This window comes from Canis lupus, chromosome 27 (genome assembly GCF_003254725.2).
Source record: "Canis lupus dingo isolate Sandy chromosome 27, ASM325472v2, whole genome shotgun sequence".
Taxonomy (NCBI): domain Eukaryota; kingdom Metazoa; phylum Chordata; class Mammalia; order Carnivora; family Canidae; genus Canis; species Canis lupus.
In genome coordinates, this window is record NC_064269.1 from 16,322,889 (window position 1) to 16,337,705 (window position 14,817).

Here is a 14,817-nt window from a genome sequence, read left to right on the forward strand (position 1 = left end):
AAAATGGAAGAGATCTGCAGTAAGAGAATAATCTAAAAGAACTATCAATAAGAATTGTTGCACTTCGGCATCCCAATATTATATTAAATCACAGCATTGCAATGACTACCCTTCTCGGTTTACTTGTTACTTTTTTTTTTTTTTTAATTTTTATTTATTTATGATAGTCACAGAAAGAGAGAGAGAGAGGCGCAGAGACACAGGCAGAGGGAGAAGCAGGCTCCATGCACCGGAAGCCCGATGTGGGACTCGATCCTGGGTCTCCAGGATCGCACCCTGGGCCAAAGGCAGGCGCCAAACCGCTGCGCCACCCAGGGATCCCTACTTGTTACTTTTTAAGAAGAAAGTATATCACCTTCAACTTGGTTTACAAGGCCATCCAAAACCTGTTATAGCTTTCCTGCTTCATTTCATGCCTTGTTTCTCCTCATGCTTTCTATATGAAACAACTCAAATCTTTGCCAGTAAATGGACTGTGTGTCCCTTTACACACATAACCATAAATCTCCTCTAACGGGCACAGAGCAGTCCACAACTATTCTTCATGGAGGCTCACACCCCTGCCCAGAGACAACTATTTCATACTGAGCCCTCTTTCTTGAATCTCCCCTCATTCCTCTTTCTTCTTTTGTTCAGCTATGACTCTTCCTCATACTTCAATGACAACATGATATCATACTGAAAATTTTCTACCACAAAATCAAAAACACACCCACATCTGCACCCATCATTTCCTTTTCCCTTTTCGTTATAATGGCGAGAAGTTTCCCTCTCTCATCAAAAGCCTGAACTTCTTCTTATGCTATATGTTCCTTTCTTTTTTTTCTCAAAGACATGAACTCCTTTAGTTATTATTTACCTCTATTTCTTTTTTCTTTAAGATTCTATTTATTTATTCACGACACACACACACACACACAGAGAGAGAGAGAGAGAGGCAGAGACACAGGCAGAGGGAGAAGCAGGTTCCATGCAGGGAGCCTGACATGGGACTCGATCCCGGGTCTCCAGGATCACGCCCTTGGCTGAAGGTGGTGCTAAACCGCCGAGCCACCTGGGCTGCCCCTTCTATTTCTTATGCCACAGTTCCCGCTTACTCATTGGGTTCCAGCCTCATGACCTCTGGCATCTCAAGAGCAGATCTAACTTTCTCCTATCTCAGGGCTTCTGACATACAGACCCACTAAACACCTTTCCCACTTCCCTTGGCATGGTTAACTCTTCCTCATCTTTAGACATCAGCTTAAATATCAACCCTTCAGATGGGTCTCCCTCTCCCTCTCCCCTTCTTTCTTTTCTTTTTCTCTTCTTTCTCTCTCTTTCTCTTCTTTCTTTCTTTCTTTCTCTCTTTCTTTCTTTCTTTCTTTCTTTCTTTCTTTCTTTCTTTCTTTCTTTCTTTCAGAGGGGGAAGGAGAGGCAGATAGAGAGGAAGACAGAATCCCAAGCAGACTCTGTGCTGAGTGAGTACGGAGCCTGATACAGGGCTCTGTCTCACCACTCTGAGATCATGACCCAAGCCAAAACCAAGAGTCGAACATTTAACTGACTGAGCAGTCCAGGGGCCAGGTCTTCATTTTTCTAAGTAAAACTGGTTCCAAGTCATCCTTGATTAGCATTATTCTCCATTTTAATTTCTTGATTGTCTCCGTATTGTCCTTATAATAATTTGAAATGCCTATTCATCTGTTTGATTTTTGTTATTTTCTCCATTAGAATGTAAGTTATGTGAAGCTGGGTATCATTTTGCTTACCATGTCTTCTCTAGGACCCAGCACAGTTTTTTGTATGTAGCTGTCATCAAAATTAGTTTATCAACTAAATGATTTATTTACTGAAAAAAAAATTTTTTTTTTGCCTTTTCAAACTTGGTGATTTTACACTTATCTAGTTACCAGCAACCTTCAGACCATTAAGAAATCTCACTTACATGTCCACATGCTCGACAATGATGCCTTCTTCTTGTCAGTGCATTGAAAGACTCTTTGCATTTCATACACATCGTTACTTCATTATCTCGGATCCATCTTGGAGCTCTTTTCCCTAGCTCAGCAGTCTAAAAAGGAAAGGTTCAATTTTAATAGAAAAAAATGGTTATTTCCATCTATTTACTTATTTATTTAAAAAGCACGTTTGACAACACTGTTCATATCATGCTTTGAAACTCAACACCTAGGAAAAGATATAAAAGGTTTAAAGAAATTTAACTAGCATAAAAAGGTACTCACTATTATATTAATGTAAGAAAGAGTGAGATTCTGTCTAAATAGCCAGTTCTGGCATTGCAAAGAGAAAAGAACTTAAAGATTTATTCCAACTTACAGAAACCTCTGAGTGCATGTCATTATCCTTTGCAATTGCATTTCTGAAGGTTTCATGCCTCTGATGGAAAGCATCAATGGTCTCTTGAAGAGCCTAAAATATAAGTGAGATTCAAAGCACATAGTAAAATTTCACATGCAAATTAATGAAAATGCTATATTAAATAAACATCTGTGATGTAGGAATGATCTTAAAAATTAAATGACCTTGTTCTGATGTTGATATGTGTATACTATATGGGCACATTTATGGACACATACAAAGGTTACCAAAAAGCAAAAATGAAAAGAGAAATATGGTTTACCTTGATCCATTCTTCTTTGTCTTGCTCAGAACTAAAACAAAACAAAATTCAAGTGAATACAGAGAACATTAATGAGTTACATCTCATGAATAAAACTATGATTTAATGCTGTTACAACTTTCTGGAAAATCCAGGGATGTCCAGGAAGGAGTTACAATAAAAATAAAACAGAATCACTGGCAATTTAACAAATACTTTTTAATTTTTTTTTTAAGAAAGGGGGTGGAGGGGATTCTGGGTGGCTCCGTGGTTTAGCACCTGCCTTCGGCCCAGGGCATGGTCCTGGAGTCCCGGGATCGAGTCCCACATTGGGCTCCCTGCGTCTCTGCCTCTCTCTCTGTGTCTCTCATGAATAAATAAATAAAATCTTAAAAAAAAAGTAGCATCTCCTTAAAAAAAAAAAAAAAGAAAAGAAAAGAAAAGAATAGAAAAGAAAAGAAAAGAAAGAAAGGGGGTGGAGGGGCAGAGGGAGAGGGATAATCTTAAGCAGGCTCCACGCCCAGTGTGGAGCCTGATACAGGGCTCAGTCTCATGACTCTGAGATCATGACCTGAGCTGAAATCAAGGGTCAGATGCTTAACCAACTGAGGTACTTGGGCACCCCCCTGAAAAGTAAATTCTCTTTATTTTTTTTTAAAACAAATTCTTAAAAAGAGTTTTATTTTTTAAAAATTTTTATTTATTCATTTGAAAGAGAGAAAGCATGAGCAGAGGGTTCGGGTGTAGTGGTGGCAGGGAGAGGAGAAGGGGGAGGGAAAGGGAAAAGTGAACTCCTCCCTAAGTAGAGACCTCAATGTGGGGCTCGATCCCAGGACATGGAGATCACGACCTGAGCTGAAGGCAGATGCTTAACCAACTGAGCCACCCAGGTACCCCTTAAACAGAGTTTTAGGCCATCCACTTTGGTATCCACAATTTTCGACTGGGAGAGTTACATTTAGCTTCCATTGATATACTGCCCTGATGTTAAGTTTAAACAACCATCACCTAGCTCAATATACTAGGTAACTGCAGATTTAGCATCATACCAGATATACAACTAATCTTCCAATTCACCTTTAAGAAAACACAGGAGGCTTTCAAAGGCTACTAGTCACAGCCCATCTTAGAAAAGATTACAGTTATCCTCTGGGATCTAAAATATCTTTGTAAGGCCTTAGGAAGTTATTTAACATTTCCTTTGACAAACAGTTTCAAAAGAAAGCTTTCGGCAATATTGTACTTAACTTATAAAGCAAAGCAAATATTTTAGATGCTTGTAGGAAGGGTTCCACAGATTAATGGACTTACTCCAGTATTTAATAATTTTCTGTTGGGGAAAAAAATTTCCTTGATTATGGTCTTCTATTTTCCTATTGAGGCAAATTTTCTTTATTTCATCACCCTTGCAGGTAGCTTACACCGGCTGCTGTCACAGAGTATATTAGAAAAGTCCCCATTAGTAGACTGGACAGTTAGATCTCCAAACGGAGCATTTTGAAGAATGCCAAAAGAGTGGGCTCTGTTGGCATACGTTTGGTAGGCTAAGGCTAAGTTTGAGTTCCAGTCTGACCGTTACACGCCTCGCTCCCACAGGTATCCCATACGCAGGAATCTGGCAGGAGCTTTGCTCCGGTGATACCATCTATCTTGCCAGCAAATTTATTCCTCAGCATCATGATGTGCCAGGAATGCTGCTGGAATCTGTGCCTGTCAAATGGAAGATTCTGCTATTGTTCACTTGGGGATCCTTAGATGTAGACCCTTAGTATGCATGTGTGTGTGTGTGGGGGGGTGCTCAATCTTGCCCCTAAAAAGAGATTTCTCCCTACTGTAGTGCCCTGCCTGGATAAAAGCAGTTCTATTGCCTGGAATGAAGTTATTTCCTAGCTGCTTCTAGCCTTTTTTTTTTTTTTTTTAAAGATTTTATTTATTTATTCATGAGAGACACAGAGAGAGAGAGTCAGAGGCAGAGGGAGAAGCAGGCTCCATGCAGGGAGCCCGACACGGGACTCGGGACTCGGGACTCGGGACTCGGGACTCGGGACTCGGGACTCGGGACTCGGGACTCGGGATCCCGGGTCTCCAGGATCAGGCCCTGGGCTGAAGGTGTTGCTAAACTGCAGAGCCACCAGGGCTGCCCCATGCTTCTAGCCTTTTAAATGCAAAGAAGTCTTCAATGCTTCAATGTTTAAATGCATTGACGAGTCTTCAATGCTTTTTGTTTTACTTGTCTCAAGTCTGGCGGATTTTTTACTCCTCTACTCCTTAGTATGTTTTTATACTCATTTAAAAGTATAAAACCATTAAATAAAAACTGTATACACAGAATAGTTTATATTCTTTTAAATATGAAAGAGGAAGCAGAGGGTCAGAGGTCAGTCTTAAGACTGACTCATTTAGCAAGAAAAGCAGAACTCTTTTTTTCCCAGGTGACTTCGGAACTGAGTGATCTTTAATAAACATCTCCAAACATACACCCAATTTTGGGCTCCAAGTAATCCCTGTGACATTCTGATGTTCTGAGACTTTCAGTGTTTGTCCTTATTCTTGAAAGAATCATAGGCTAGATGAAAAGTAATCACTTAATTTAGCTCTCCAATTCACCATATAATCATAAATACAATTGCAGCAATGGGAGTTGGGGAATAAGTCATTTAAGGAAAAATGACCATGTTTTCAATACCAATTGGATATTGAAATGTATCCAATAGTGCATATTGGAACTCTACAATTATTACTGCCAGTATGTAAGAGTATTCCTCAAGCATCAGCCATAGCCTGAAGAGAAAAGAGGCCAAAGATTCCTAAATCTTTCCCATTTAGGCAACCCACAAAACCTTGATAATCTCTCTTTCACTGTTTAGACACCTCTCTCGGGTTCACACATTTTTAAGTATGCTGGATTTCAGAGCAGCAGTGAGTGCCTTCATTCTTCTGCAATAAAAACTTCTTTGGTGATCAGAACTACTGAGGAGTCCTCCCTGTTGCCAGAACCAATCGCTCAGTGAGTCAAACACTGAGGACTCAGGTCAGGAGCCTCCAAGCAGAGCATGATACATTCTTCCCTTGGGTTTGGTGGCTGATCCCCAAACCCCACTAGAATGTAGAGAAATTGTACTATTCAAAGCCAAGTCCTCTATACTTTCAACTTATGCTTGAAATGCCACCTTGTAATCCTTAGAGCAGTCCCCTGGCAGCTTCCTAAGTAATGCCGGGTTCAGTATAGATTTTCTTCAGGAAATCTAAGAACTGGCTATTTCTTCAAATTGTGCCAGCCTGCCGTATCTCCTTTAACTGTAATTTCACCAATTTCCACCAATTCTCTGGGCAGAGATTTCCGGAAAAATTATTTATTCCCTTCTGAAAGTCTGAACTTCAAACGCTTATGAAGTTACTAAGTATAAATATCCAGGGTGAATTCATCTGAGGAGCCAGAACCACATGCTATTGGTGCAAGAGAATAAAAAGGAACGGGAAGTGCTGAGTCTCTAGATTCTCAAATATCAGAACCATCAGAGTCAGGATTGGTACTTAACCCTCCCATCTGTTACCTTCTGAAGGTTCCCAAATTTCACCATTCTTTTTTTTTTAAAGATGGTACTTATTTATTCATGAGAGACACACAGAGAGAGAGGCAGAGGGAGAAGCAGGCTCCATGCAGGGAGCCCGATGTGGGTCTCGATCCCGGGTCTCCAGGATCATGCCCCGGGCCGAAGGTGGCGCTAAACCACTGAGCCACCCGGGCTGCCCAAGGCAGGTATTTAAAAACCTGACAGCACTCTATCTTCCAGAGGTTCACACATGAGGTAGCTAAGAGCCACTCTAGTGGTTCTCACACTTTTTTCCTCCTAAACATGGTTGTGTTAGGCAGATGGATGTCAGAACCCCAGCCTTTCTTTCCAACTCAACGAAGCTTATATAAAAGAACGACCCCTTCCAGAAGTTCTGGTTCCAGGAGGCCACTACAGCCACACATGGCCTCCTTGGTGTATCCTCCAACTGTAGCAGGAGAATCATGGCCTTTTCCACTCTGCCTCCTCTGAAAATCCTCTCCATTAAAGTCTCAATGAGTTACAGAGTCATACAGTTAATGCTTCAACATTTAGCATCAATAAACATCATGCACCAAAAGGAAGGGTGCAGGGAGGAAGGGTTAGGAGAGAACCCTTTCCTACAAGACTCAAAAGTCCAGCTTGAATGAAATAACTTCATTCTCTGAGCACCTTGCAAATCTGAAGAGTCAATTAAATTTACTGAATTCTTGTTGTCTTGAAAACCACTATCTAGACACTATGAATAATATCAAAAGGGATAACATGGTTCTGTTTTAAGAGATTCTGTTTCTTTGCTTATGTCCAACCAGACTCCCAGAGATCTGCAGTATTCACTTGGGAACGATTCTCAGAATGATCCTATCATACAACTCATTCTAATGCTGTTGGAAGGCTGTGTGTTGGAAGGTTTCTCTCACCTGGCTTGCAGTTCCAGTGTTCTCTCTTTCCCAGACACCTGGAAAGTATGTGGATATTCCTCATTGTGAGTCTCTACGATTTTCATTCCATCGATGCCGACCCTGGTTCGAACTGTGAATTTAGAGCCTACCAAGCTGAATCTTGGGACACAGTACAGCAACATGTTGTTGAACTGCAAGGAGACAGCACACACATCAATAAAAAGGAAAACAAAGAAGAAAGAAGAAAACAACCAATATTAAAAGTAGCCCTAGAAAAAAACTCCAAGGAATTCCCAGGGGAATATCATACCCTCTACATGAGCAAAGTTACCTAAATACTATATTGAGATTTTACGCTTGTATCAAAATTACCTTATTTTAGCAGTTATATTTCCCTTTATTGGTTCATAATATTTTGTTGATATTTAAGTAAATTTTTACTAGTTAAGAACATTAGCTCAATTAAATTCAGCAACAATTTATTAAGGACTTTCCATATATCAGGACCTAAAGTTCTCAACCATTTGTTGCAAAAGCTAAAGCCCGTAGGCAACAAAATTTCTACTTGTTGTATCTTACAAAGCAAGTTTACAAAAGCTACTAGAGGAAACCAGTAATACTTAAAATATTTTTGCTGGTATGTTTAATATTAAGTTAAAAAAACCCCAAGTTATTAGTTTAGAACACATGGGGCTAGCACACTAACTCTATGTAAAAAACTAAGTTACTGTTTTATATTGGCCTACATCTGAAGAATTTGTTATGTATGAATAGAAATGTCATCTATTTTCGCAAGAAGTTTTTATTTTTTTTTATTTTTTAAAGATTTCTTATTTATTTATTCATGAGAGACATGGAGACAGAGAGAGAGGCAGAGACACAGGCAGAGGGAGAAGCAGGCCCCATGCAAGGAGCCTGATGTGGGACTTGATCCGGGGTCCCCAGGATCACACCCTGGGCTGCAGGCGGCGCTAAACCGCTGAGCCACCAGGGCTGCCCTCGCAAGAAGTTTTTAAAGGTCTTCTTTACTAGATCTTCTTTTAAAAGGAACACTTTGTTTTGAAATAATCAGATTATGTATTATGCCTCATTTCTAGTCAACAATGAACAACCCTTGCTAACCAGGACCAAACAGTAGGTTTGGGAGGCACTTAATTCACTTTTGAATATATTCAAACACACAAAAGAAGGAAAGGCTAAATACTCAGGTTAATTGGTAGGCAGATTCCTAAAGAAGAGCCATACTTCTTCCTCCTTCATATTAATTGTTTCTAAAACTGCTTCTAGACTTACATATATTTTTCAAAGACAAGAACTACTGGGGACTTAAACTCTGTGCACTATGAAATCTCTCATGTCTCAGGATTATTATCTATAAAAGTCACAGGTTGTTTGGAGGATTAAATGAAGAAAAAGCATCCTGTGTTGCCAGGTTCCGTTTGGCTCCACACAGCCATCAAGGCAAGAGATGTTGAAGGACTTTTAAAACATTTCAACCGGCTTATGTGACGTTGCCCATTGTAGTCATTCTGAAAGCAAATTTCTTATCAGTTGTTCCTTATACATTATTTTACAAGTTCCTATAACCAGCGTCATAAATTTCATTTCCACACTGGATAACGTAGAGATAAAAGGACACTAAATACCCTTTTAACAGATGCACCTCAGCATCACATTTCACATTTACATTCTAGAAGAGAACCATAACGACCTATCATTAATGGTCCACTGTATTCTAAGCATGGCAATCCCCAGCCTCACTGCAGGATATAGGATTTGGAGATTTGAAAACACTCTGAAAGGCTCTCATCACCATCCCAGCTTGATTAAGGTAACAGCTTGCTGCTAACTGTTCCTGTGAACACTTTTTTTCCCTATCCTGTATGAAGGCCTTCTCAAAAGGAAATTTGGTCAAGGCTATGACCTGTAGTGCAAGAGCTACAGAGCAGCCACCAACATGCAGAAGGCTTAACTTTTTTTTTCTTTCTTCCTTTTTTCTTTTCCTTTCCTTTCTTTCTTTTAAAATTTATTTATTTGAGAGAAAGAGCGGGCAGGGGCAGAGGCAGAGAGAGAATCCCAAGCAAGCTCCCTGCCCATCATGGAGCCCAACATAGGGTTCAATCTCACGACTTTGAGATCCTGAGCTGAGCTGAAATCAAGAGTCGGACACTTAACTATGCCACCCAGGTGCAACCGCCATCTCATTTTTCTGCAAAGTAAGTGACAAATGTAATGTCATCTGAGTTATCTGATACTTGTACTCAAGTTCACTTCATAAAGTTCAGCAAAGTCTTATTTTATAGGAACACAGTCCATGAATGTGGAAGTTCCAGGTATTTGTTTTTTTGTTTTTAGTGGTGACACTCATATAAGATGACAGACTATTTTATAAATGGTATGTTTCTCTTTCCATTTTATGCTTTCAGGATTATGCTTCCCCTATTACATATGCTTCCTAAGTGGGACTTTACATTATAAACTGTCAATAATTATTTATTAACCTTATATAACTCATATCACAATCTAATGCTAGTCAATAAATACCCCTTTTCTTCTTCCTAGAGGTGAAAAGTAAGAGCTCCTAGAGGACATAAAGCAGAAGATGCCCTTTGTTCCCTCTGTGAATCTTGAGCCTGTGACCTAAGCCACCATCACCCTCCCTCTGGGTTTCTGCTGGTAGACTCAAAGAGGAAGTCAGAACAACTGCAGCACCAAGTAGATGGCTTTTCCTTTCAGTGCAGGAGATTCCTTTTCACCTGGGGGGTAGCTTAGAAGTGGTTATGGACAAGTGATCCCTGGCTGGTGGCAGGGAGGGGAGGAGCAAGCTTTTAAAGTGCTAGGCTAGAAGCCAGTCTCAATTTTACTAAAAGCACAGGGACAGTCCCCCTTCCTGATCATCAGTGTTCCTCAACTACTTTTTTCAAGTGTCTTGAAGTATTTGAGTGAAACAGTTCAATTTCATGTTTCACCAGAAACAGTTTCATTAAAGCTTGTTCTAGAGTTTGTAAAAGTACATTGTTGGAGAAAATTTCCAGTGTCTGCTGTGTATTCAAAGCTTAAATGAGTTAAAGGGAAAAAAAGTGAAACCTGTGAAGCAACAAGGAAATAAAGATGAAAACAACAAAGAGCCAAGAATAAAATCTCTTGGGTCATTCTATGGGATAATTTGGTGAGTTTTAAAAAAAACTTTCATATGTCAGGTGTGGTTATTTAATTTAGTCAACAGGTATCCTGCAGTAATATAAAAAAGCATGGAGTGGAGGCAAGCAAATGTGCAAACATGTGAAGCTGAGCTGAAAGTTGAAATCAGATTCTGCATGCAATTTGGCTTTTTAGAGAAATGTAACATAACCAGAGTAGGATACAGAAGACTAGCCCTCATTTTCTTCCTAGAGACAAAGAAAAGTAAGAATGGTACTTCTGAAGTTTCTACATACAAAAAACCAAGATGTTCTATGGGAAGAAAAGCGTGTTGGCAAGAGGAGTGTGTGTGACAAGAACAGTGCAGGGGGTGGAGGTGGGTGGCGTGCAGGGATTAATAGAATGGACCTACAGAAATGCTTCTAAGATGGTCTTCACAAGACGAAAATGCTTTCCAGTAACTCCTGCTTTATGACTCCATTTTCCTGGGAGGCAATGGCAAGAGAAGTTTGATAGCTTATAATAACTGGAACAAGATGGGTCCTTTCTTCAAAGTCACTACAGCTGTATTCCCCCAAGGCTCTTTGCCATCTGTCCTCCAAAGAGCTGCTTAATTTGGCTCTGCAACAAGGTATTCAACCTTAAACTATTTCCAGATAATTCTCAAATGTGAAAATTAAACCAAGGCAATTGGTTAGACACAGAGCTAGAAGCTTAACTACTGAAACTGTAATACAGAAGAGGGAAAGGAGAATTGCCTAAGCCCATAAAGGAAGGGTGAAGGCAAAGGGAACACATTAACTCCCATGCATTTTGCCCAAAAGAGTGTATTAAGCATGTCTTTTTATTCTGTATTTTTGATGCTCTGACATCTTGGGGTTTTGCTGACAATGGAGGGACCTGTCCCTCTCAGGGTTGCCCACTTCCTAGAAGTAGTAAATGACTCACCTGTAAGCATGTCTTTCATATGGAAAGCAACCAATCCAAAGGCCAAATTCCATTGCCTCCTTTCTTGAGCTCTTCTACACTGGGCCAGTATTCCCTTGCTCTAAACCCCCAGCGCCAAGTACCAGACAACAGCCCCTGTATGCTCCAGAGCCTGATGGAATTATTTAAACTAGCAAATCCTAAATCTGTTTATGCTGCCTTGCCCTTCCCTTCTCACTGAACCCACAATAAAGGCTCTTGCTCACATTTTCTCCTTGCTCCCTCTGCCTCCGTATGGACCCCAGTGCTTTCTCATGTAATCCCCATGGTAAAGCATGCCCCTCCTTTTGGGAATCTGTGAGTATAATGATCTTTCTCATGCAATCGTCTCCTGATCTGGTGGTCTCATCATACCTGAATCACAAAACCTACATTTCAAAATAAATAGACCTCTGAACCCTCAAGGACATCACAATCCTTCCTTTACACATTTTTAGCTCTCTTTGTAATCTCTGAGAGGTGAAGTACTTTTGTTGAGCTCAAATGAAGATTTTTACAGTTAATTTGGACAACATCTATCAACTTTTTAAAGTTACTGAGATGTAATTCACATAACATAAAACCCTTTTAAAACGTACAATTCATGGTTTTTAACATAGTTGTAAATTGTGCAACCATCATTACTATCTAATTCCAGAATATTTCATGACTCCAAATGGAAACCCTGTGTCCATTTCCTCTTCCCCACCTGTCCCAGGCAACCACTACTTATATCCTGCCTCTCCACATTTGCCTATTCTGGACATTGTACTTAATGAAATCATAGAGTGTGTGCTTTTGTGAATGGCTTCCTTCACTTGTCACAGTGCTTTCAAAGTTCATTCATGTAGCATGTACCAATATTCTGTTCTTTTTTGCCATACAGTATTCCATTGCATAGACATCCTACTATATCCATATCTCCAAATATTTTGGCTATTGTGAACAATTCTGCTGTAAACATTCATAAACATGTTTTGTGTAGATGTATGTTTTCAATTTTCTTGAGTTACACAAACTTGGGAAAACAGCTAGGCAATATGGTGACTTAATGTTCTTTTCGAAAAATGAGAGATACTGACCACCCCTGTGCATGATATTTAGTTGTTGTACATTTTCCTTTCAAAGGAGGCTGTAACCAGAAAGCAAAAACCTGTAAGCCCCCAATTAAACTCGTACTATGGCTGATGAGATGACTGCCTTGCAGCACAAAGTCAGACGTGAGTAATATGCTGAGAATTTATCATGTACCTGGTACTGGGCAGCCTCATGACCAATGTATCTCTGTTTCTGTGACTATAATAACAATCCTAACAATAACTAACACTTACGTAGCTTATTGTTACTCCATGTTAGCTATTAGTGTAATTATTATTATATCAATAGATACAGAAAAGAACTAGATTTAGGAGACTAAAAACATAATGGCCTGGATGCCCCAAGAAGAGCTCTTACATTTGAGATAAGCCCCAGACTAACTGTCATTTCCAGGAAGTAAAGGAAGGGACCGGGACCCACTGCGGTAAAAAGGAACTCTCTGGCAAATTCACACACTTTTCACAGAGAGATTTTAGGCACGAGCTTCACAACCTTGAGAATACATTTTCTCAGACTGGAAAGATCAAAAGTAGTGATCAGAGCGGGTTAAGAAGAGAACTCTGGTCAGAAAATGGTACCTGTCAGCCTCTAAGAATGAAAGGAAAGAGTGGCTCTGAAACAAGGAAAATGTGAGAAAATCTATCAGTCCCCGCAACCCCGCCCCCCACACTGATAGCTAAGATCATCACAGGTTGTGTGTTCAGCTGTGTGTTACTAATGTAACTGACACGTGGTAGGTAAGGACACAGAAAAATTATTTTTAAAATACCTTAGGATTGGTGTCCTTGAAAGAACAAGGTTTAGTTACTAAGGACAGTCCCTTCTGTGGAACCCTGGCAGTGCCGACTAAACCAGTTTAGACAGAACTGCTTTGGTAAGCAAGCAAGCATCCTGCTTTTCCAAGAGGTCCAGAACCACTATTTATGAATTATTTGTATGTGACCAGCTCACACCAGAATACTCACCAAGAAAAGGTAGCGTTCTTGTGCTGATGTGTTCCGAGCAGCTAGCTTGAGGATCTGTCCCTCTTTTATGAGTTCATTTGAAGGATTTACAATGTCTTCTTCCTCTCCCAACATTTCATAAATCTCTAAGAGTTTTTTCAGGTTCTCCTAGGAAATTAAAACAAAACACAGCAAGACCAAATAAAAGGAAGTTTTATCTTAGTGGCTTTAATAATACAATGACCTTAACAAAAATTTGGATAATTCAGAAGGGAATGGGACTAAGCATAAATTTGGTATAAAATGTGTCAGTTATGGGCAAATTGAAAACTGGGAGAAGAGAGGAGAGGATTATTCCACACAACACTAAACATTTTATAAAGAATCTTTTTTAAGAATAGACCCCAGTAGTTAAGGTTTTTTTTTTTTAAAGATTTTATTTATTTAATCATGAGAGACACAGAGAGAGAGAGAGGCAGAGGCACAGGGAGAGGGAGAAGCAGGCTCCATGCAGGGAGCCCAACGTGGGACTCGATCCTGGGTCTCCAGGACCATGCCCCGGGCTGAAGGCAGGTACTAAACCCCAGAGCCACCCAAGCTGCCTTATAAAGAATCTTTTTTGTTGACCTGTATCAACTCGTTTTGGTTCACACCTGCAGATAACATGAGGCTATATTATTGACAATTCTCTAACTACAAGATTCCCATTTCCTTTGTAAATCACTTACCATTTTTCTTATTGCACTATTAGAATGGCTTGCTGCTGTAGATATGATTTCAAGTGATTCTAGATAGGGAAAAAAGAAAATTAAATAAATATATTTTGTTGTTTCTATGCTATTAGATAGTTGAGTAACATATACAGCAAGAAGAAGAAAATCTGACACCGCTGACCAAATCTGACACCAAAAGTTGGGGCAATTTCTATTTATAATATGGATACTTTTCAGAAGTTCATTTGCAAGCAGATTACTTGGAACTTGAAGGACATTTCCTTGTAAATAGTCATACACAACTATACATATAACCTATATAACGGACCTTCAAAATTAATAAATACCATGTACACCAGACTGGCACAAGGCACTTTGCCAGATGCTTTCATATATATTTTATGTCCCTTCATTCTTATTCAACCTTGAATGGAGAGTCTGTTAGCTAGCTCCTCTTGGCAGATGAAACAAATGGCAAGTGATGTGGCTTGGTTAAGGTCACACAACTATGATACTGTGGGGCCACACTGGAACCTACATCTTCTGTCTTCATAAGTTACAACACTACAGCAGTAATACTATTTTAGGAGTTTTATAAGCAAATTAACCACCAACCATAACCAACTTTCTTTGGGAAAACGTACACAGTTCTAGTTTTGGTTGGATGAAGGGGAATCCTCTGATGCCAATGCTAATGGAAATTTCTTTTGCTGAGCAGGTGGTGTGAGAGATGGGAATGGGAACTGCCTGGTATGGGCAAGATAGGAGCTCTGGTACTCACTGCTCATGAAAAGCTGTGCAGGCTGAAGCCTCCTGCTGGATCAACCCCAGGGAATGCCCTCAATCCTAAATCATGTCCTGCTCTTTCTTTTCTATCTTATGAATACCAGCCTGATT

General features: G+C 39.9%; 1 protein-coding gene across 10 annotated transcripts in view; it reads right to left on the bottom strand.

Moving 5' to 3' along the window:
* FGD4 (FYVE, RhoGEF and PH domain containing 4) overlaps window positions 1–14,817 on the bottom strand; it is a 214,961-nt gene that overhangs the window by 15,855 nt on the left and 184,289 nt on the right. For all 10 annotated transcript variants that reach the window (XM_049102291.1, XM_025455557.3, XM_049102297.1 and 7 more), the window contains 6 exons: window positions 13,936–13,994; window positions 13,229–13,375; window positions 7,077–7,249; window positions 2,624–2,654; window positions 2,320–2,412; window positions 1,928–2,053 (listed from right to left, as the gene is read on the bottom strand). In XM_049102291.1, coding sequence (XP_048958248.1) covers window positions 1,928–2,053; window positions 2,320–2,412; window positions 2,624–2,654; window positions 7,077–7,249; window positions 13,229–13,375; window positions 13,936–13,994 — 629 coding nt within the window. The remainder of the gene's footprint in view (window positions 1–1,927; window positions 2,054–2,319; window positions 2,413–2,623; window positions 2,655–7,076; window positions 7,250–13,228; window positions 13,376–13,935; window positions 13,995–14,817) is intronic.